Source organism: Sus scrofa, chromosome 13 (genome assembly GCF_000003025.6).
Source record: "Sus scrofa isolate TJ Tabasco breed Duroc chromosome 13, Sscrofa11.1, whole genome shotgun sequence".
Classification (NCBI taxonomy): domain Eukaryota; kingdom Metazoa; phylum Chordata; class Mammalia; order Artiodactyla; family Suidae; genus Sus; species Sus scrofa.
The window spans coordinates 31,811,839-31,836,911 of NC_010455.5; the positions used below are offsets into that span (position 1 = coordinate 31,811,839).

Consider the following 25,073-nt stretch of genomic DNA (forward strand, 5'->3'; position numbering starts at 1 on the left):
AACAGAGTGAACCTAGTATTTTCACAAAGTACCAAACAAAACCCCAGCTGTTTGGAGGAGATACAAAAGATGGAGGCTTATTTCCTCTTCCTTTGTCAGTCGGAAAATCAAAAGGCCTCTTGGAACAGTTTGAGGAGAAAAAGAAAAGTGCAAAAGACAAATGCGACAGGTACACAAAACTTTCAGGTTGATGAGACAGCTCATCTTTTCTGAGGGAAACAGAAAACGGAATGTCAGTAGTCAAATAATTCAATTTCAGCATGGTAGCGTTCTTGCCTTTACAGCTCATCTAATTCTTACTCTTTGCTTTCTTGTCAATGTGACTTATGGTAGATTTGAACATGGCTGCCACAGTTTTGGGCTCCTGAATATTAAGCTAAGAGACCTCTCAGAGAAATGCCGTATTAAAAAAGGTTATGTTTATTCTACCTAAAATGTCTGCCCTTTAATTTGCTTTCTTTTCAGATAATTAGATTTAGGAAATTAGTTAACATTTGTTTTAGGATCCAGAATATAGCCTGTGAATTCTTAAGTCACAGTTCAGGCTGATTTTCTCATTTTGAAATGTTGGTTATGTTAAAAGATAAACGCTAGGAGTTCCCATCGTGGCACAGTGGTTAATGAATCCAACTAGGAACCATGAGGTTGTGGGTTCGATCCCTGTCTTTGATCAGTGGGTTAAGGATCCAGCATTGCTGTGAGCTGTGGTGTAGTTCGCAGACACGGCTCAGATCCTGAGTTGCTGTGGCTCTGGCGTAGGCCGGTGGCTACAGCTCCAATTAGATCCCTAGCCTGGGAACCTCCATATGCAGCAGGAAGCGGCCCTAGAAAAGGCAAAAAAAAAAAAAAAAAAGATAAACCCTAAATTTTATACACATTCTTATTTGTTACATATATATGTATATATAATATTTACATATATGTATGCAAATATTAGGGTTGCTCTATTAATTTGTAAATAGTTAAGTTGCAATTACTGAGGAAATTGTTCATTTCTTGGTAGTTATTATCAGGATATCAAAAATCATAACACCCAAGCAGAAATATACTTTTTTATTTCGGTAACAATAGAGATGTATCACTTAGCATTACCACTAGTGCTTTCATGTTGAAAGAGCCAGGATTTCTTTAAAAATTATAGATTAGGAATTCTTTAGCATTCTTAAGAGATTAGTTATCTTTTCCATTGTATACCTATTTCTTTTAATGAGGAAAGCAAAATGCTCTATTTGAGGTATTTGATTCTGGTTTTTTTGTTGTTTTGTTTTTGTCTTTTTAGGGCTGCACCCACAGCATGTGGAAGTTCCCAGGCTAGGGGTTGAATAAGAGCTATAGCTGCTGGCCTACGTCACAGCCACAGCAACAGCAACTCAGGATCTGAGCCTTGTCTGCGACCTACACCGCAGCTAACCACAACGCTGGATCCTTAACCCACTGATCAAGGCCAGGGATGGAAACTGCATCCTCATGGATGCTAGTCAGATTCATTTTTGCTGAGCCACAACAGGAACTCCAGAAGTTTTTGATTCTGTTGATAAAAAAACATTTCCCAGATGTCAACAGACTTCCTTCCCATAGGAGAATCCAGGCTCTAGGAATCATAACTATAGTAGAGTATTACAGATGTGCAGGGTCACCTCATCTTCTTATTACTTCAGATAAATTAGACTTAAAATTTTTTTTTCCTCTGGGTTTTTGGGTTAAATTTTGCTTAATTAAGATTTCTGGGAGGAGGGGATTAAGATGGCGGAATAGAAGGACTGGAGCTCAACTTCTCTCCTAAAAACAACAAAATTCACAACTAAAGACTGAGCAATCTCCACCCAAATGGACCGGAAACCTTAAAAAAGATACCCTACTCCAGAAGACAAAAGGGAGGCCACATCAAGAGGTAGGAGGGGCGATTTCGCGATATAAACAACCCCATACCTCCTGGGTGGGAAGCTCCACAGACTGGAAACTAACTGATTCACAGAGACTCACCTACAGGAGTGAGAGTTCTGAGCCACACATCAAACCCTCACGTGTGAGGATCCGGTACAGGGAGAAAGAGTCCTGGAGCATCTGGCATTGAAGGCCAATGAGGCTTGTGTGCAGGACTGCCACGGGACTGGGGGAAATGGAGACCCCATTCTTAAAAGGTGCACACAGACTTTCACGTGCACTGGGTCCCAGGGCAAAGCAAAATCTCCAAGGGAATCTGGGTCAAACCTGACTGCAGTTCTTAGAGGACATCATGGGAAAACGGGGGTGAATGTGGCTTGTTGTGAGGGAAGGATATTGAAAGCGAAGCTCTCGGGAATATTCAGCAGCAGTGCCTTTCTCTGGAGGTGGCCATTTTGGGAAAATCTGGCCCCACCCGTCAGCCAGCTGCTGAGACCCCCAGGGCAAACAACAATCCAGGTGGGATCACAGCCCCAGCCCTCAGTAAACAGGCTACCTAAAGACCCCTCAGGCACACAGCAGCCCCTAATCCCATCCAGAGACTAAGCCCCACCCACCAGACGGATTAGAATCGGCTCCTCCTACCATGGGGCAGGCATCAGCCCCTCCCATCAGGAAGCCTACACCAAGCCCCCCATACCGACTTCAGCCACAAGGGGGGCAGACATCAGAAGTAAGAGAGGCTACAGCTCTATTATCTATAAAAAGGTCACCACACCAAAAACCTATAAAAATGAAAAGACAGAGGACTATAACTCAGATGAGGGAGAAAGGAAAAACCCCAGAAAAACAGCTAAGCAATGAGGAGATTCTCAGCCTCCAGGAAAAAGACTTTAGACTGTTGATGCTGAAGATGATGCAAGACATTGGAAATAAACTGGAGGCAAAGATGGATAACTTACAGGAAACACTAACCAAAGAGATACAAGATATAAAACTTAAACAAGAAGAGATGCAAAATACAATAACTGAAATAAAAACTCACTAGAAGCAGCTAACAGTAGAATACAGGAGGCAGAAGAACAAATAAGCGAGGTGGAGGACAGATTAGAAGAAATTATGGATGCAGAACAGAAAAGAGAAAAAAGATTGAAAACAAATGAAGAACGTCTTAGGGAACTTTGGGACAATGTTAAATGCACCAACATCTGTATTACAGGGGTGCCAGAAGAAGAGAGAGAGAGAAGGGGACAGAAAAAATATTCCAAGAGACAACAGCCGAAAATTTCCCTAACATGGGAAAGGAACCACTCACTCAAATCCAGGAGGCACAACGAGTACCATATAAAATAAACCCAAGGAGGAACACAGAGAGACACATAATAATCAAACTGACCAAAATTAAAGACAAAGAGAAAATCTTGAAAGCAGCTAGGGAAAAGAAACAAGTCACATACAAGGGAACCCCAATAAGGTTATTGGCAGATTTTTCAGCAGAAACTCTGCAGGCCAGAAGGGAGTGGCATGATATACTTAACGTGATGAAAGGAAAAAACCTCCAACCAAGATTACTCTACCCAGCAAGGCTCTCATTCAGATTTGAAGGGGAAATAAAAACCTTCTCAGATAAGCAAAAGCTGAGAGAATTCAGCAACACTAAACCAGCCTTACAACAAATACTAAAGGAACTTCTCTAAGCAGGAAAGAAAAGATCAGCAGCAGGAAACAAAAATTCCGCAAATGACAAGGCTCACCAGTAAAGGTATATATACAGTAAAGATACGAAATGAGGAGTTCCCGTCGTGGCGCAGTGGTTAACGAATCCGACTAGGAACCATGAGGTTGCGGGTTCGGTCCCTGCCCTTGCTCAGTGGGTTAACAATCCGGCGTTGCCGTTAGCTGTGGTGTAGGTTGCAGACCTGGCTCAGGTCTTGCGTTGCTGTGGCTCTGGCGTAGGCCGGTGGCTACAGCTCCGATTAGACCCCTAGCCTGGGAACCTCCATATGCCACGGGAGCGGCCCAAGAAATGGCAAAAAGACAAAAAATAAAAAAAAATAAAAAAATTTTTAAAAATAGGAAAAGCTATATTGATTAAAAAAAAGAAAGAAAGAAAAAGATATGAAATCATCCATGCACAATTATACCATCAAAATCAGAAATCATGAGAAGAGGTGGGTACAAATGCGGGACACTGGAGATAAACTTGCAATTAAGAGAACATCTTAAAACAATCTCATATAAATATAGACTCTTACATCAAAACTTCAGAATAACTGCAAACCAAAAATCTACAATTGATACACAAACAAGGAATCTCTGGAAAAGAAATATATCTCATAGTAAATAAGTGCATAATCCACCATGAAGGGGGTCATTTGACATCATTCTTGGAATGCTGAAGTCTTCTTAGATCTGATTCTGATTTCCTCTCCATCAAAGAACTTATGATAATTATAACTAAATAATGCCACTGTACAATTAAATAATACAGTTCTACAACTGTATTATTAATAACCATTTCTCTCCATGGTACAATGTAAAGTCTATAATGTCTTGTTTATCACATCACCTAGAATGGTATAATGCCTTTATGAAGCATTAAACCAGATGGACTTGATAGATATTTATAGGACATTCCATCCAAAAGCAACAGAATACACTTTCTTAAGTGCACATGGAACATTCTCTAAGATTGATCACATCCTGGGCTACAAATCAAACCTCAGAAACTCTCAGAAAACTGAAATCATATCAAGCATCTTTTCTGACCACAACATTATACCACTAGAAATCAACAACAAGAAAAAAAACTGCAAAAAACACACACGTGGAGACTAAACAACATGCTACTAATCAACCAATGGATCACTGAAGAAATCAAAGAGGAAATTAAAAAATACCTAGCAGCAAATGACAACGAAGATACGACACTCCAAAACCTATGGGATGCAGCAAAAGCCATTCTAAGAGGAAAGTTTATAGCAATACAAGCCCACCTCAGGAAACAAGAAAAAGCCCAAATAAACAAGCTAACTTTACATCTAAAGCAGCTTGAGAGAGAAGAACAGACAAGACCTAAAGTTAGTAGAAGGAAAGAAATCATAAAGATCAGAGCAGAAATCAATGAAATAGAAACAAAGAAAACCATAGAAAAGATCGATGAAATGAAAAGCTGGTTCTTTGAAAAGATCAATAAAATTGATAAACCCCTAGCCAGACTTATCAAGCAAAAAAGAGAGAGGACTCAAATCAATAAAATTAGAAATGAAAAAGGAGAAGTAACAACGGACATCACAGAAATACAAAGGCTCATAAGAGACTACTATATGCAACTATATGCCAATAAAATGGAAAACCTAGAAGAAATGGACAAATTCTTAGAAAATTACAATCTTCCAAGACTAAACCAAGATGAAATAGAAAAGATGAATGGACCCATCGCAAGAACTGAAATTGAAACTGTGATTAAAAAACTTCCAACAAACAAAAGTCCAGGACCAGATGGCTTCATAGGCGAATTCTATCAAACATGTAGAGAAGAGCTAACACCTCTCCTGAAACTATTTCAAAAAATTGCAGAGGAAGGGATACTGTTAGAGCTCATCCATGAATTTGGCAAAGTCGCAACAAAATCAATACACAGAAATCGACAGCGTTTCTATATACCAACAATGAAAAAGCAGAAAAGGACATTAGGGAAGCAATCCCATTTACCATTGCATCCAAGAGAATAAAATACCTAGGAGTAAACCTACCTAAAGAAACAACAGACCTATACTCTGAAAACTACAAGCCATGATGAAAGAAATCAAAGATGACACAAATAGATGGAAAGACATACCATGCTCTCGCATTGGAAGAGTTAATATTATCAAAACGGCTATACTACCCAAGGCAATCTACAGATTCAATGCAATCCCTATCAAATTACCAAGGACATTTTTCACAGAACTTGAACAAAATATTTTAAAGTTTGTTTGGAAGCACAAAAGACCCAGAATAGCCAAAGACATCCTGAAAAAGAAAACTGGAGCTGGAGGAATCAGGTTCCCGGACTTCAGACTATACTTCAAAGCAACAGTCGTCAAAACTGCATGGTAGCGGCACAAAGACAGAAATATAGATCAGTGGAACAGGATAGAAAGCCCAGAATTAAACCCACGCACCTACAGCCAACTCATCTATGATAAAGGAGGCAAGAATATACAATGGAGAAAGGACAGCTTGTTCAATAAGTGGTGCTGGGAAAACTGGACAGCCACATGTAAAAGAATAAAATTAGAACACTCCCTAACACCATACACAAAAATAAACTCCAAATGGATTAAAGACCTAGATATAAGACCAGACACTATCAAACTCCTAGAGGAAATCATAGGCCAAACACTCTCTGACATAAACGACAGCAACATCTTCTCAGATCCACCTATCAGAGTATTGGCAATAAAAAGAAAAACAAACAAATGGGATCTAATCAAACTTCAAAGTTTCTGCACAGCAAAGGAAACCCTAAACAACACAAAAAGACAACCCACAGAATGGAAGAAAATCTTTGCAAGTGAATTGACTGACAAGGGATTAATCTCCAAAATTTATAAACACCTTCTGCAGCTCCATACCAAAAAAACAAACAAGCCTATCAAAAAATGGGCAGAAGATCTAAACAGACAATTCTCCAAAGGAGACATACAGATGGCCAAGAAACACATGAAAAGATGTTCAACGTCACTCGTTATTAGAGATATGAAAATCAAAACCACTCTGAGGTACCACCTTACACCAGCCAGAATGGCCATCATCCAAAAGTCTACAAACAATAAGTGCTGGAGAGGGTGTGGAGAAAAAGGAACACTAGTACACTGTTGGTGCGATTGTAAATTGGTGCAACCACTGTGGAAAGCAGTATGGAGATTCCTCAGAAAACTAAAAATAGAACTACCATTTGATCCATCAATCCCACTCCTGGGCATCTACCCAGAGAAAACCACAACTCACAAAGACACATGTACTCCAATGTTCATTGCAGCACTATTTACAATAGCCAAAACATGGAAACAACCTAAATGTCCATCGACAGAGGACTGGATCAAGAAGAGGTGGTACACATTCACCATGGAATATTACTCAGCCATTAAAAGGAATGAAATACCAGCATTTTTGCAACATGGATGGACCTAGAAACTATCATGCTAACTGAAGTCAGCCATACAATGAGACACCAACATCAAATGCTTTCACCGACATGTGGAATCTGAAAAAAGGTCAGATTGAACTTCTTTGCAGAACAGATGCTGACTCACAGACATTGAAAAACTTATGGTCTCTGGAGGAGACAGTTTGGGGGGGTGGGGAGATGTGCTTGGCTGTGGGATGGAAATCCTGTGAAATCAGATTGTTATGATCATTATACAACTACAGATGTGATAAATTCATTTGAGTAATAAAAAAAAATGGGAAAAAAAAAGATTTCTGGGAGTTCCTGTCATTGCGCAGCTGAAACGAATCCAACTAGGAACCATGCGGTTTCAGATTCAATCCCTGGCCTTGCTTAGTGAGTTAAGGATCTGGTGTTGCTGTGGCTGTGGCGTAGGTCAGCAGCTGTAGCTCTGATTGGGCCCCTAGCCTGGGAACCTCCATGTGCCAAGGGTGTGGCCCTAAAAAGACAAAAAACAAAAAGTTTTCTGTAGCTAAAAATTTGGGAGGGAAACATTAAGTTCTTCTTGATATATATTTCTTGCCCTCCTTCCTTTTCTCTATTTCTTTTTTTTCCTTTTTTTTTTTTTTTTTTTTTTTTTTTTTGTAGTGGAATGAGTTTCTGTAAACCATCATTTACAAGATGGCAAAAAATAAATAGTATTTTTAGAGACAGAACAGATGATGACACTGAATAATCTCTTCATTTGGGGAGTTCCCGTCGTGGCGCAGTGGTTAACGAATCCGACTAGGAACCATGAGGTTGCGGGTTCGGTCCCTGCCCTTGCTCAGTGGGTTAACGATCCGGCGTTGCCGTGAGCTGTGGTGTAGGTTGCAGATGCGGCTCGGATCCTGCGTTGCTGTGGCTCTGGTGTAGGCCGGTGGCTACAGCTCCGATTCAACCCCTAGCCTGGGAACCTCCATATGCCGCGGGAGCGGCCCAAGAAATAGCAACAACAACAACAACAAAAAGACAAAAAAAAAAAAAAAAAAAACTCTTCATTTGAAACAATTCAAGCTTGCAATATTGTTTTAAAGGCTAGGCATAAAATAATAACTTTAATAAATTTTGGCAAAAAATGCCCAAATATTTTAGATTCCTTGTTTTTTGTCATCAAGTGCTTGTCAGAAATGTGGTGAGAAAGTGAGAAGTTTTTAAATGAAAGAGAAAAATTAGGAAATTTGGAAACAAGAAAGTGATAAGGCATCGTACAGAGTTCAAACAGAAGAGATACTACAAATGAGTAAGACATGGATTTAGCCAAAAAGCACATGTAAAGATGCCCAGCATCACTAATGACTAGAGAAATGCAAATCAAAACTACCACGAAGTTTTACCTCACACTAGTCAGAATGGCCATCATAAAAAATGTCTACAAACCATAAATGCTGGAGAAGGTGCAAAGAAAAGGAAACCCTCCTACATTGTTGGTAATGTAAATTGGTACAACCACTATGGAGAACAGCATGGAGGTTCCTCAAAAAACTAAAAATAGAACTATCATATGATTCATTAATCCCACTCTTGGGTATATATACAGAGGAAACCATCATAATCAGAAAAGAAACATGCACACCAGTGTTCACTGCAGCACTGTTTTGTTTTTTGGTTTTTTTTTTTTGTCTTTTTGCCATTTCTTGGGCCGCTCCCTCGGCATATGGAGGTTCCCAGGCTAGGGGTCTAATCAAGCTGTAGCCACCAGCCTACGCCAGAGCCACAGCCACGCAGGATCCGAGCTGCGTCTGCGACCTACACCACAGCTCACGGCAACGCCGGATCGTTAACCCACTGAGCAAGGGCAGGGATCGAACCCGCAACGTCGTGGTTCCTAGTCGGATTCGTTAACCACTGCGCCACGACGGGAACTCCTGCAGCACTGTTTATAATAGCCAAGACATGGAAGCAACCTAAATGTCAATCAACAGAGGAATAAAGAAGATGTGGTGTGTGTGTGTATATATATATATATATGTATATATATATATACACACACACAATGGAATATTATTCAGCCATAAACAAGAACTGAATATGCCATTTGCAGTAACATAGATGGACCTGGAGATTTTCAGGCTAAATGAAGTAAGTCAAACAGAGAAAGACATATATACAATAGCATATGGAATTTGAAAAGATGATACAAATGAACTTATTAACAAAACAGAAACAGACTCAGACTCTGAAAACAAACTTATGGTTACCAAAGGGGAAAGGTGGGGGCAGAGAGTTTGGGACTGGCACATGCACACTATTGTATATGGAACTGATGGTCAACAGGGACCTGCTGTATAGCACAGGGAACTCTACTCAATATTCTGTGATAACCTATATAGGAAAAGAATCTAAAAAAGAATGGTTATGTGTATATGTATAACTGAATCACTTTGCTGTACACCTGAAACTTAATACAACATGATAAATCAACTTACTTCAATAAAATTTTTTAAAATATATGTATTTACATTGTGTTTTGAAAGTACATGTTTTCCCAAATATAAAGGAAGGACATATAAAGTTAAGAAGTCTCAAAAGAAGCCTTAACCATTCAGACTGCATTTGTCATGACTCTTAAGGTAGCAAATAAAAGCCCATCTCATAAAAGCTTGGACAGGAGTTCCTGCCGTGATGCATCAGAAATGAATCCTCGACTAGGAAACATGAGGTTTCGGGTTCGATCCCTGGCCTTGCTCAGTGGGTAAATGATCCGGCGTTGTCGTGAGCTGTGGTGTAGGTCACAGGCACAGCTCAGATCCCACATTGCTGTGGCTCTGACGGCGATAGCTCCAATTAGACCCCTAGCCTGGGAACCTCCATATGGCCACGGGTGCGGCCCTAAAAGGACAAAAGACCAAAAAAAAAAAAAAAAAAAAAAAAAGCCTGGACAGGAGTTCCCATCGTGGCTCAGCAGTTAGCGAACCCAACTAGGATCCATGAGGATGTGGGTTCAATCCATGGCCTCCCTCAGTGGGGTAAGGATCTGGCATTGCCACTGAGCTGTGGTGTAGGTTGAAGACTCAGCTCAGATCCTGTGTTGCTGCGGCTTAGGCCAGCGGCTACAGTTCCTATTCGACCCCTAGCGTAGGAACCTCCATATGCTGTGGGTGTGGTCCTAAAAGACACAGCCAAAAATAAAAAGAAAAGCCTGAACAAAAAGGAGGATACATTAGCTCTCTTAACCAGTCTGGGAAGGACAGCAAATGAAATTAAATCAGAATCTGTTTCTTTTCTCTACTTCTCCATCCATCTATACTTCATTTTCTCCTTTAGACCAGCTTCATACTAAAGCAGAGAAAGAGACTCTTCCCTGAGAGACACATTTTGAAAATCCTAGTGAAAGCTTCTGATGGGCCTGTTTATTGGGTCATGATGGGTGAGTGGAGGGGAGGGTGTGACTGGAAGTCCTCACCGGAATCCCTTTTTGGATGCAGAAAGAAGCAGTTCTCCATTAGAGGCAAATGCTGGGCATACCAGAAAATGGATGGCCATTACACAGATTATTATTTTTTAATCAGCCATATCTGAGAAAACAGATTAGTCTCTTCCCATCTCTCCCACTGAATGCAACTAAGTCCTGGATGGTGTGCATGTAGCATCTGAGGGCTCTGAAAAGTAAAACAGTGCTAGCAGATGGATTAGGGAAAGAAATCTGAATTTGAAGAATGAAAGCATGACCATGAGTTTTCTTGGGTTTTGTTTGTTTTTAACAAAAATGGAAAGTTTGCTCTTCAAGAGATACTGTCAAGAACAAGCTACTGACTGGGAACAAATATTTGTAAACCATGTTTTCAACAAAGGACTGTATCCAGAATATATAAATAACTAAACTCAACAAGAAACAAGCAAATGAGTAAAAAGTGTGAAAAAACACTTCATCAGAGAAAACATATAGATGGCAAATAAGTACATGAAATTTGCTCAACACTAGTATCCATTTTGGAAATACAAATTAAAATTACAATGAGATATTACTACTCATCTATTAGTGTGGCTGAAATTAAACCAAAAACTGACAAATGCTGGGCATGGATGTAGACCAAATGGAAATCTTGCAGATGGAAATGCAAAATGATATAGTCACTCTGGAAGAGTCTGACAGTTCTTATAAATTTAAACAAAATTTACGGAGTTCCCGTCGTGGTGCAGTGGTTAACGAATCCAACTAGGAACCATGAGGTTGCGGGTTCAATCCCTGGCCTCGCTCAGTGGGTTAAAATTTACGGAGTTCCCGTCGTGGTGCAGTGGTTAACGAATCCAACTAGGAACCATGAGGTTGCGGGTTCAATCCCTGCCCTTGCTCAGTGGGTTAACGATCCGACGTTGCCATGAGCTGTGGTGTAGGTTGCAGACGCGGCTCGGATCCCGCGTTGCTGTGGCTCTGGCGTAGGCCGGTGGCTACAGCTCCGATTCAACCCCTAGCCTGGGAACCTCCATATGCTGCAGGAGCAGCCCAAGAAATGGCAAAAAGACCAAAAAAAAAAAAAAATTACTATATGCCTCTGCAGTTCTACACCTAGGCACTTACCCTGGATAAATGAAAACTCGTGTTTACACAAAATCCTATAAAATAACGTTTATAACAGCCTGTTCATATCACCAAAAATTGGGCACAATCTAAATGTCCTTCAATGTATGAACAGTATGCCCCAATACAGTGGAACACTACTCAATAATGTAAACGAATAAACCACTGCTACTCAGTAACATGGATGAATCGCAAAGGCACTATCCTGAGTAAAAGAAACCAGTCCTGGAGTTCCCGTCGTGGCTCAGTGGTTAACTAGGAACCATGAGGTTGAGGGTTCGATCCCTGGCCTTGCTCAGTGGGTTAAGGACCCAGCATTGCCATGAGCTGTGGTGTAGGTTGCAGATGCGGCTCGGATCCCATGTTGCTGTGGCTCTGGTGTAGGCCAGCAGCTACAGCTCCGATTGGACCCCTAGCCTAGGAACCTTCATATGCCGAGGTTGTGGCCATAAAAAGGCAAAAAAAAAAACAAAAAAACCAAACCAAAACAAAAAAAGAAACCAGTCCAAAGGTTACATACTACTGGATTCCATTGATATGATATTTCTTTCTTTCTCTCTCTCTCTCTCTCTCTCTCCCCACTCCCCTTCCTTCCTTCCTTTTAGGGCCACACCTGTGGCATATGGAAGTTCCCAGGCTAGGAGTTGAATCGGAGCTGCAGCTGCCAGCCTATACCATAGCCACAGCAAGGTAGGCTCCAAACTGCATCTGCGACCTATACCACAGCTCACGGCAATGCTGGATTCTTTACCCACTGAATGAGGCTAGGGATCAAACCTGAATCCTCACAGATACTAATCAGGTACATAACCCACTGAGCCACCACGGGAACTCCCTATGTGACATTCTGAGAAAGGCAAACTATAGGGATGGGTATTAGATCAGTGACTACCAGGAGTTAGGAGTGTGGGCTGGATTTTATCACAGAGCATGAATGATTTTTTGGATACTGTCCTATGTCCTCATTGTAGTGGTGGTTACATGAATCCTAAATTTGTGTTAAAACGCAGAAATGTGTGTACACACAGAGAAGTTAATTTCATGTGTTAATTAAAATTTTTAAAGTGTCAAAAATTAGTAAAATATATTGGGTGGTTCACCTAATTAGGATTTTGTTCAACTGCATTGAGATATATATATATGTAGATACACATATATATCTACATTCATTATCATAACAGAAGCTCAAATAAGATATTATTTTTCTTTAACGCAAAAAGCATCCTGTGTTCCAGGGCTAGAATGATGACTTCCTGGCCCTCAAGGATCTTGCTCCTTCTAGCAGTGTGGTCTGCCACCCCTGAAGTATGACACTCCCTCCCACACTCACAGTGCTTTGAGGCTGCTGGAGTTCAGCTGTTACATCAGAGCTCCAGACAAGTTGGTGGATGAAGGAAGGAAAAAGAGTTATCTTTTCTTCCCTTTAGGATTCTAACTGGAAGTTGTATGCAACATTTTTGCTTTTATCTCACACGGACTAAAATTTTCTCACATGGCCAGATCTAACTGCAAGGGAGAAGGGGAATGTCATTTATCTGGGTGGCAGTGCATGTTGGGTAGGGATCAGGAATCCAATTCCAAGGAAGAAAATGAGGCCAGTTTAAGTTTCTGCCACAGTCATACAACTGCCAGCAAATGCCATGGACAGCTTCCCAAACTAAGTCTCAAAATTGGTCCAGTACAGATTCTGCTGCCCCTTACCCCCTACATAAGTGCACCTAGATCCTTCCCTGCACTGTAGTCAGTGTAGTCCTAAACATTTTTTACCAGTCTCCTGGTGCTCCATCTTTCTACTACTATAGCCACAGTCTTCTTCTCCTGAGTCCCAGTCTGGCAAGGCCAAGTGTAAGGGGAGAGCCCAGGGCTCAGAAAAAGCTCGGAAAGCAAGTCACTGGCACTCTCAGTCTCCACAAGAGAAAAGAGACTGCTTCTCCTCAAGATCCCTAACCTGAGGAACTCAAACAGACAAGAGGGTCAGATGTAGAACAGCCTAAAATAATCTAGACTTTTTTACTCTTAAGTATAAATTTGTAAATGCTGTAGTAGCGGTTTCATCCAAATGCTTTGGGAGCCCCGAGGATAGGCTTCCAGCTCTGACTGGGGGTGCCAGGAAAGACTCTATCCAAGGGAGCATATCCAAACTGAGTAGGAGTTTTGGGCAGAGATCTTGGGTCTGTCAGATTCTCAAGTCTGCCTCTGAATCAGCTTACACTCTGTGAACAACCATTAACACTTTTATATAATGCTGCTCTATTTTTGTGTATTTTCAAAAGTAAAAATGGGATTGTTTCCTATGGACTACTTTGCAATCTGTTGTTTAATTTAATAATATTTAATGATTATATTTTTGTTTCATCTACAAAATCATTTCTAATGGTTGCATTGCACTCCATCATATGGATCATTTGGGGGATATGTTTTAAACGTTTAACACAGCATGAGAAAGGCCAAGAATACACAATGAAATATTGATAATCTTTTCAACAAACGATGTTGGGAAAACTGGATCCTTATGCAGAAAAATAGAAAAGGACTCTTATACCACACACAAAAGGCAACTCAAAATGGATTAAAGACCTCGGAGTTACCGTTGTGGCTCAGTGGTTAATAAACCCAACTAGTATCCAAGAGGATACAGGTTCAATCCCTGCCCTCACTCAGTGGGTTAAGGATCTGGCATTGCTGTAGGTTGTGGTATAGGTTGCAGACGTGGCTCAGATCCTGCTCTGCTGTGGCTCTGGCGTAGGCTGGCGGCTACAGCTCCAACTGGACCCCTAGCCTGGGAACCTCCATATGCCGTGGGTGCGGCCTTAAAAGACAAAAAGACCAAAAAAAAAAAAATGGATTAAAGACTTAAACATGAGACTTGAAACTACAGAACACCTAAAAGAAAACACGGACAAATATTCTTGACATTGGCTTTGGCAATGATGTACAATATCAAAAGCACAGGCAATAAGAGCAAAAATAGACAAGTGGGACTACATCAAACTACAGCTGTCCCTCAGTACCCAAAGGGGATTGGTTCCAGGAGCCTCTGCATATACCAAAATCCACTGATGCTCAAGTCCCATAGTCAGCCCTCTATATCTTCAGATTCTGAGTCCACAAACTCAACCAACCATAAATGGAAATTTTTGTTTTATGGTTGGTTGAATCCATAGATGCGGAACCCTTGAACACAAAGGGCTGACTATATTTTTTGGAAAAAAATCTGCATATAAGAAGACCCATTCGGGGTTCCCAGTGTGTCTCAGTGGTTATTGAACCCGACTAGCATCCAAGAGGATGTGGTTCGATCGCTGGCCTCGCTCAGTGGGTTAAGGATATGGTGTTGCTGGGAGCTGTGATGTAGGTTGCAGACAAGGCTTAGATCGTGCATTGCTGTGGCTCTGGAATAGGCTGGTGGCTACAGCTCCAATTGGACCCCCAGCCTGGGAACCTCCATGTGCGGCTGGTGCAGCCCTAAAAAGAGACAAAAAGACAAAAAAAAAACACACACAAAAAAGGAGACCCATGCAATGTATTTATTTTTTGCTTTTTAGGGCTGGTGGGAGTAAATTGGTACAGCCACTTCAGAAACCAGTAAGGAGTTTCCACAAAAAATTAAAAACAGAACTACCAGAGTTCCCATCGTGGCACAGCTGAAACCAATCTTACTAGGAACCATGAGGTTGTGGGTTCGATCCCTGGCCTCACTCAGTGGGTTAAGGATCCCGTGTTGCCGTGAACTGTGGTGTAGATCACAGACGGGGCTTGGATCCCGAGTTGCTGTGGCCATGGCGTAGGCCAGCAGCTACAGCTCTGACTGGATCCCTAGCCTGGGAACCTCCGTATGCTGTGGGTGCGGCCCTAAAAAGACAAAAAACAAAAAAACAGAACTACCATGTAATTCAGCAATTCCACTTCTAAGTATATACCCAAAGGAACTGACATCAGGATCCTGAAGAAATATCTGCACTCCCATGTTCACTGCAGCATTATTTACAATAGCCCAGACATGGAGGAAACCTAAATGTCCATCAACAGAGGAATTCATAAAGAAGTTGCGGTATATGAATACAATTAATATTCTTCAGCCTTAAAAAAGGAAATCCTGCCACTGGTACAACATGAAGGACATTATGCTAAATGAAATTAACATAGAAGGACAAATACTAACTATATGCTACCACTTACCTGAGGAGTGTAAAATAGTCAGACTCATAGAAGCAGAGAATAAAATGGTTGTTGGTGGTGGGGGAGCTGTGGGAAACAGGAGGTATTAGTCACAGGGTACAATGTTTCAGTTTATACAAGATGAATGTATCCTAGAAACCTACTGTAGAGCATAGGGCTTATAGTTAACAATACTCTATTGTACGCTTTAAAACTGGCCAAGAGGGTGAATCTTTGTTAAGTGTTCATAATAATAATAAAAATAATGATGAGGGTAGAAGGAAACTTTTGGAGGTGATGAATATATTTATGGCAGAGATTGTGAAGATGGTTTCACCGTTGTATACTTATCTCCAAACTTGTAATAACTTGAGTACTGACCACTCAGAACAAATGCTGACTACAAGCAACTGGCACAGCTATGTCCTTGTAAAATGTTGTTGTCAGCTCTGCATGTACTATATAATTTATATAAACACATTGTTCTTACTGGATATGTCAATAGGCAGGGGATCAGATTTGATAAACCTTGATAAAATTTTTATAAAGGGGACCACTCCATTAATTTGAGTGGATTTTGAAACCATATTTTAAAACACCAACTGGGGAGTTCCCATTGTGGCTCAGTGGAAACAAACCTGACTAGTATCCATGAGAATGCAGGTTTTGATCCCTGGCCTCCATTAGTGGGTTAAGGATCCAGCATTGCCGAAAGCTGTGACAGAGGTTGCAGGTGCAGCTCGTATATGGTATTGCTGTGGCTGTGGTGTAGCCCTCAGCTGCAGCTCCAATTCAACCCCTAGCCTGGAAACTTATAAATGCCACAGGCACAGCCCTAAAAAGAAAACAAAGCAAAATAAAATTTATGTATTCTTTTTAGTCAAGTTATCACAGTTTTTTAAAATCCATTAGGATTATAGAGAAAAACACCAAGTCTATCTTTTCCCACTTCCAGTTCCCTTTTCCTTTTTGCAACCAACTTGCAACCCTTTTAGCTATGTTAGTACTTACCTCTCTCTGTCTTACGGTATATGGTAGATGGCTTGTATTGTCACTTCTTGATTTGTTTTAAGTTTCAGAGAATGACTTTCTGTTCTTATCCTTAATTCATTAAATTTTTTCCATTTAATATTTTTACTGCTTTCAGGTAATGTCCTAGTCTTATTCATAAAAACCATACAGTTTGTAAATTTCCAAATGATTCTATTAAATTCTTCTTTTAAAGTCAGTCTTTTGGAGCATCCATAAGACTTTGTTATGAAGAGTTGTCCTATTGAGGTGAAAAATTGATATTTGGGAGTTCCCGTCATGGTGCAGCGGAAACAAATCCAACTAGGAACCATGAGATTTCGGGTTTGATCCCTGGCCTCAGTGGTTAAGGATCCTTGCCGTGAGCTGTGGTGTAGGTTGCAGACGCGGCTGGGATCTGGCGTTGCTGTGGCTCTGGCTTAGGCCAGTGGCTACAGCTCTAACTGGACCCCTAGCCTGGGAACCTCCAATGCCGTGAGTGCGGCCCTAAAAAGAAAAAAGACAAAAAAATGGGATATTTGTATTTCTATTGTATTGATTAAAGAAACAAAAATCTGTAAACAACAAAAAAAAAATGTTTTAGCGGCACCCATAGCATATGGAAGTTCCCAGGCCAGAGACTGAATCCAAGCTGCAGCTGCAGCCTACCACAGCTGCAACCACACCAGATTCTCAAGCCACTGTGCCAGGCAGAGGATTGAACCTGTGCCTCAGCAGGAACCCAAGCTTCCAGAGACAAGCTGAACCCTTAACCCACTGCAACACAGATCTTTTTAATAAAGATGCTTGTCTGATTTTTTTTTTTTTTTAAGGCCACACCCGAGGCATTTGGAAGTTCCCAGGCTAGGAGTCGAATTGGCACTACAGCTGTGGGCCTATACCACAGCCACAGCAATGTGATATCCAAGCTTCATCTGTAACTTACACTGCAGTTCTCGGTCGGCAACGCCAGATCCTTAACCCACTGAGCAAGGCTAGGGATCAAACCGGCAAACTCATTTTTTTTTTTTTTTTTGTCTTTTTGTCTTTTGTTGTTGCTATTTCTTGGGCCGCTCCCGCGGCACATGGAGGTTCCCAGGATAGGGGTTGAATCGGAGCTGTAGCCACCGGCCTACACCAGAGCCACAGCAACGCGGGATCCGAGCCGCGTCTGCAACCTACACCACAGCTCACGGCAACGCCGGATCGTTAACCCACTGAGCAAGGGCAGGGACCGAACCCGCAACCTCATGGTTCCTAGTCGGATTCGTTAACCACTGCGCCACGACGGGAACTCCCGGCAAACTCATTGATACTAGTTAGGTTAATTTCTGCTGAGCCACAACAGGAACTCCTGACTTTTTTCAAAAGTGGATATTTATTTGAGAAATACTTGTAATAATTTATTTTCATTAGAAATTAATGTTCCTAGAATTGTCTCCATACTGTCTCATTTTTACAGTCAAAATGATAGTCATTAGACTATAAGATGTTTCCAGGAATTCTGGACTATCAGAAAGAAGTCATTATCCTCTGAAGCCATGTTGCCATAAAAATTAAAGCTTATCTACTCTACTGTGGTAGCCACTTGAGTTGCTAAAATTTAACCTCATTTAAGATCCATATAGTGTAAATTTTTAAAAACGTGGTTCACTTTGGAAATGATCATGAAAAATCAATGTTATCCTTTTTATTTTTTTAAGTCTGGGCACTAAGATTTCTCACGGTTGAGTCCTTAACTCTGATCAAGCACGTTTTTGATGCTACTCTAGGTAGAGTCCTGCCATGTTCGTGGAATCAGTGCTGTTATATGTCGTTTCAAAATTTCACAAGGATTTACTTTCTGTTTTTATCCTATTTTAGTGAGACTCTATACAACTTAATTTCCCATATCAGAGAAAGCATTCACAGGGTAAGTATAGTCATATTTTAAGAAGTTAGAACATCTTACATTTCAAGAAGATTAATAATTATATTGTACTGACTTGTTCATGTAGAATAGCAATATTTTATCCTTTTTTTAATCATTAAATGACAATTTGCCAAGTTAGTAAAATAAAGCAATAGTCTATGAATTACTTCTTTTTATTTTTTATTTCTTCATTTTTGGATTCCTTAGTTACAGACATCTGTGGAAAACTCTGAGGAACATCTCAGTTCAAGAAGCCAAACTATTTTGGATTCTTTGGAGACTGTGGCCAAGACATGTGAGTGTCTCATGTTTGAGGTTATCAGCAGGGGGCAATGGCAAGCAGTGAATGTGAACTCTCTGACCCTAGCTGGGTTTCTGCCAGTGATGGGTACGTAAGATTAGCCCTGAAGAGATGAGGAGCACGATAAAGTGAATAGTAGGTCCCCACTGCCAGTCGGCCCTACTACTATATGGGAATGCCCTGGTCCCTCTAAGACTTTTCCTGTTTTTTCTTTTTTGGCTGCCCACAACATATGGAGTTCCCAAGCCAGAGATTAGATCCGAACCAAGACCTGCAGTTGCAGCCTACACTCCAGCTGCAGTAATGTGGGATCCTTTAATCCACTGTGCAAGGCAGAGGATGGAACCTGCATCCCCGTGCTGCAGAGACACCACTGATCCCATTGTGCCACAGTGTGAATTCCCTTTTATGCCTTTTTAGAAGCACTAATCCTCCAGCCAGTATTCCTGCTGCCTCAGGGCAGAAAGTTCTGCCAGATTTCTCTTCTCACTGCCTGAAGTGAATCAACAGCATCCCTGAGTCCCCAATGAATTTCTGGCTATGTTGTCTATAAAGGCTCCCTTAGGACTTAGAAATAAAGACACTGCTCCTTTAGGAGTTAGAAATATACTCTAGTCACCTACTGTTCTTCTTGCTGCCGACATTTTAATGAAAGCTGTTTTGTAGTGAATCACAACATCTTTCTCAAATTCATAGTTTATGGCTTGTAAAGTCCTCTACTCTACCAATTAATGACTTACACTTAGGTAAAACCATGGCCCAGGCCCTTATTTTACAGAAGGGAACCATTACACAGGTCTCATTAGGTGAACACGTCTCAAGAACCAACAGCTTCTCAGCTAGACAGTAAGATGATTACTGCATCTGCACTTGTTTGGATTTGTCTGTGTGTTTATTTTTTATTTTAAACAAACTGAAGTCAACTTATTCAAATGCCATTGAGATGGACTGCTCATGATTTACAAAAATTAATGCCTTTGTATAACTTAGAAATTAATCCCCATCTGTCTGCAAAGAAGCACTGTACTATCTTTTGGCTTCCAACCTAAGTATCCCACACACAGGGCAACCGTGCATCTGTTTGAAAACCAGTTCTGGAAGCCTAGGGCTATTAACCCTCACAAGAAGTAGCAAGACAAAGAGCAGAAGGAAAAGGGTTGCTTCATTTGTTTAACGTGATAAAATAACTCATTTATAAGTGCGCAAGGAAAGCACTCTTTTTGGTTACTTTTAAAACTGGTGAAGTTCAAAAAGGGGGATTGAAGCAAAGGTGTGGCATTTAAGGCCCAGAATAGGGAATGGAAGTGCCCAAGGCCCCAACATAGGATCAAGGCAGAGAGAAGACTAGAACTGAGTCTGGCATAAGGAGGCATAAGGATCCTGATCCTTCACCTTGGACAAGTCTTTCATTTTAAGAACATAAAGCTCAAGAGAGCCTTGTTGATAGGAAAATAGTAACAAACACTGTGGCATTATATTAACTGGAAAGTCAGGTCTTTCTTTTCTTTTTAGGGCTGTACTTGCGGCATATGGAAGTTTCCAGGCTAGGGGTCAAATTGGAGCTGCAGCTGCCAGCTACACCACAGCCACAGCAACACCAGATCTGAGCCCATCTGTGGCCTAGAGCACTGAACCTGCCAGTCAGTGCATTCTGCAGGCTTTCAATATGCACTCACTATACTTGTAAGGGAAGGGTGAAGATACAGTGTAAAAGTGCTGTCTTGGGTTATTACATAATTCATGCCTTCACAGAATGAGTTCATGAAACCTTTCCCTAGTCACATTCTGCATGTACAGCAAGAAGATCACTCCAAGCCATCTAATCTAACTCCTTCAGCTGAGGACCAGAGTAATAGAATGAATTACCAAGGCCATCTACATCCCACTTTATCTTGGGTTTGGGTAGGCTAATTAGTAGAGAGCTGCACTTTCACCTAATAGGTATAAGTTCTATTAAAAATATGACCATTAGGAGAATAAAAAGGAGGGGACACTATCAAAATCAGAAAATGTTTCTTTTGGTAAAAATAAATATCTCCATACATCAAAATTAATTCCATATGAGTCTATACATTGTGTGATGATTAAATCACAACTATAAAAAGACTTGAGCAATATCTTTATAATTTTAGAGTGAAAAATGCCTTTCTGAGCAAGGCACAAATAATTACGATGGTCCATCTATATGAACCATGTTGGAATGGAAATATTTATTCATTGTTAAATAAAAACAGGAAGGTGCTGCTTATGTGCACATGTTTTGCTCCAGGACACATCTTGTGGAGGAGTGATATCAGTGAGTGAAAAGTGGGAAGAGTATCCTGATTTTAAAAAGGGGGAGAGGGAGTTCTCGTTGTGGCACAGTGGTTAATGAATCCAACTAGGAACCATGAGGTTGAGGGTTCGATCCCTGGCCCTGCTCAGTGGGTTAAGGACCCGGCGTTGCCATGAGCTGTGGTGTAGGTTGCAAATGTGGCTCATATCCTGCGTTGCTGTGGCTCTGGTGCAGGCCAGCAGCTACAGCTCCAATTAGACCCCTAGCCTGGTAACCTCCATACGCCGTGAGAGCAGCCCTAGAAATGGCAAAAAGACAAAAAAAGGGGGGGGGGGATTGAGTAAACTCCTCCTTTTTAAAAAATTATGGCCACATCCACAACATATGGTAATTCCCAGACCAAGGATTGAATCAGAGCCACAGCTCCAACCTATTACACAGCTGCAACAACACCAGATCATTTCAACCCACTGCACGGGGCCATGGATTAAACCCCCACCTCTGCAGTCAGATTCTCAACCCACTAGGCCACAGTGGGAACTCCTGAGCAAACTCCTCTTGTACACAGAGGCTCCCAGACCTTTTCTCAGGCAGCTTTCATTAGCACAGCAGGGAGAACAAAACTATAGCATTAAAGGAAAATCACTGTCCACTGGTGGAAAAATATTAGAATATGACCTCACCTCAATGGAGTGCTTGTCAAATCACTAAAAGAGAAATAAATAAAACAAAATCATCTTCAAGGACAGAGACAAGACAGCAGAGTAGAAAGGTCCTTGAGCCCCTCTCATAATCATGCCAAAATCACAATTGCTGAAAAACCATCAAAAAGAAAAGGCTGGAATCTACCAAAAAAAAAAAGATACTCTAATATTCAAAGACATAAAGAAGAAACCTTGAGACAGTAGGAGGGGTGTACTCGCGATATAATCAAATCCTTTACCACCAGGGTGGGCAGCCCACAAACTAGAGAATTAATTATACTGTAGAAGTTCTTCCATAGGAGTGAGAGCTCTGAGTCCCATGCCAGGCTCCCCAGCCTAGGGGTATGGCATTGGGAAGAGAAGGCCCCATTTGGCTTTGAAAGCCAGTGAAGCCTGATTTCAGGAGCATCAAAGGACTCAGGGAAACAGACTTCATTTTTGGAGGTCACACATAAGGTCTCACCTGCACTGGGTCCCAGGGCAAAAGCAGTGACTCCATAGAAGCCTGGGCCACAATTACCTGGTCTTGGTGAGTCTTCAAGGGAGGTGGAGGGCAGCTGTGGCTCTCTCTGAGGTCATAAAAGCTGGCAGTGAACATAGTGGGCCATCTATGTGAATTATGGCTGGATACAGGCACAGAGGCCTGGCCCCATGCAACAGCCTGGAAGCTCCAGTACTGGTGAAGACAGGCTGGGACCTGGGACCCTTTGCTTTAGTGCTTTCACCTGGACAAACATTTCCTTGAGCAACAAAATTAGAAAATATATGGGACTAAAAACAACAGTTTACATGCACAGTTGGGGCAAATTATGGACAACAAAATATAAAAAGACCAAAAAAACCAAACCAAAAAAACCCAACTGCCACTTCTGAAGCAAAAGCAGGGTACTCTGTGTGCATGTACCCTGCATACACCACCACCAAAGGGGTGAGCAAGTGACCTAAGTCACCCCTCTGGCCTGATCTTTGGACCCACCCCTACCCTCACCTCATATAAGGAACCAGCTTGCCCACCTCAGTGAGTCAGCAAGGGAACTTTTTACCCATTTTTGCTCCCTGCTGCTGCAGCAGGGGCCCTAATAAAGCCTTCCCTGAATTTCTTGTCTGGCCTCTTAGCAATTTCTATTGATTAAAGAAGGCCAAGAACCTTGGTCAGTCGCACCACTGAAAGTTTCAGTGACCATTTCAGTAGAGGCACAATAATATCTACATTCTAGAAAGATCCCTATGATGACAGGGCCAAGAAGGCAGGCCAAAGGAGATTGGTGCTGCCATCTGGGCAACAGGTTTCAGAATCCCCAGCAGATGCTGAGTTTGAGTCTGCTTTGGCCAGGATGCTTTCAGGGAGGGAAGAAGAAACAGTGGAGAAATCACCCTGCTCTGGCTTCCTCTACTCACCAGAGCTAATGTGGCTGCTAGCAGGGCAGGCAGGCTCAGTTGGCCCATGTTAGGTTACATCTCCTCCTTCCCCACCACTGTGGCCCAGGCAAGGTGGGGCAAACCACAGTCTTCATGTGGTGAATTGTCATTGTTCTGTATTTAGTGCAAGAGACTGCGCAAGCCCAGAGTGATCTGGTGTTGGAAACAATGCAGGACAAAGGCAACATGAAGCAGGCCATCCTTGAATTACAAAAGAGATTTGAAGCTGTAAGTGTAAACCCTGACCCCTTTCCTCAAGTGTGTTTCTGGCTTTGTTACTAAGACCTAGAAAGATACCTTTAAAATTGCAAATTTTTAGCCAAGAACAGAGGTGACCACAGGCCCCTGCTAATAGGCCAGGGCAGAGGCCAGCTTCCTCCGCCTTGGTTCTCCAACACGATGTGGACCCTAGGGGCCCTGTTCCAGAGTGTAGCCATGTTTCCCCAGTATAGTATCCAGCAGAGGACAATGTTTGGTTCTGCTGACCCATCCTTTGTTTTGGTCACACATTTTATTGTGCATTTTGAATTGTACTGTCTCTAAATCTTTTTCTCACACCTTTCTTTAGAGACAAGCAGAGTTTATAGAAATGAAGTCCAACCTGAAGCAACTTGAAGTTTTAGTTGCCCAGCAAAGTAAGGACTTGCAGCAGCTGTCCGAACAGCTAGGCCAGCTGAATATGCCTAGTGTCCTAGCTGAGCTAAAGCAACTGATCTCTGTCCCTCAGATACCAAGACACTTGAAAGAGAGCACTTCTCAGACCTCACCACCTTTGGCCCAAAGCATCAATTTCACCAGGCAGGGAAAAAATGCCTTTAAGGAACCAGTTATGTGGCAAACTCAAGCCCTCCCTACTGCACGCAATCTTAGTGTGGGCTCCCTGAGGCCTGGGGAGTTTGATGTCTGGGGTGTGGGAGCAAAGAGTGATGCTCTCCAAGAAGAAGCTACACGGGTGGCAGTTGGAACTGGCAAAAGAAACAAGCAAATCAAGGACAAGGCAGTGCAGACCAACTGCCAGAATAGGGCTATTACTAAAACAGCCTCCGGCATCCTGGGCCATAACGTTCCCAGTGAAAGGGACCTGGTTTTCCAAGGAGCCTCACAGCTTATATCCCTGGACTTAAACAACTTTGCAGCCAGCATTAAGAACACCTGCCAAAAATGTCAAGCCAAAGGCATGTTTTTGTGTGACTCTTGCGAACAAAGGTTGGTGAATGGACAGAAAGGCAGAACTGTAGAAAGAGGGAGGAAAGGCAAGAAGCAGCAGAGGAAAGCCCCCAGAGGCAGGCTTCTAGCCAGGAAACAAGAACAAACCACAAGCAAAACCTGTGTTTCCCATTCTAAATATCCTCAGCCTCCAGTTTCTGGCCCACAAAGGCCCCCTCAGGGGCAGCAGGAAGCCCTTGCTCAGTCCTTGCATCTTCAGGGCCCCAGGAGCCCCACAAAGCCAGTCTGCTCTGCTCTGGGAGGCACAGTTATGGCCACTAAGACAGTAAAGTCAATGCAAGGGAACTTCTTGCAGCTGAGTGGACATGCTTCCCAAGACAACAGCCTGCTTTCTTGCAGTTCTCAGGGGGACCACCAGATGAGCTGGTTCAGTGACCTCAATCTCGGAAGAGAGCCCCCTCTCTGCAAGGAGCTAGGGAAGAATACGCTCTATGACCTGGGTTTTGACAGCAGTGATGATGGCTTCTGA

The 25,073-nt window shown here is 42.0% G+C and overlaps 1 protein-coding gene across 1 annotated transcript in view; it reads left to right on the top strand.

Moving 5' to 3' along the window:
* Nucleotides 1-25,073, top strand: part of CCDC36 (coiled-coil domain containing 36) — a 33,949-nt gene extending 8,876 nt beyond the window's left edge. Inside the window, exons 3-7 of the mRNA XM_005669538.3 lie at nucleotides 6-169; nucleotides 18,630-18,678; nucleotides 18,886-18,973; nucleotides 23,502-23,605; nucleotides 23,946-25,073. Coding sequence (XP_005669595.2) covers nucleotides 6-169; nucleotides 18,630-18,678; nucleotides 18,886-18,973; nucleotides 23,502-23,605; nucleotides 23,946-25,073 — 1,533 coding nt within the window. The remainder of the gene's footprint in view (nucleotides 1-5; nucleotides 170-18,629; nucleotides 18,679-18,885; nucleotides 18,974-23,501; nucleotides 23,606-23,945) is intronic.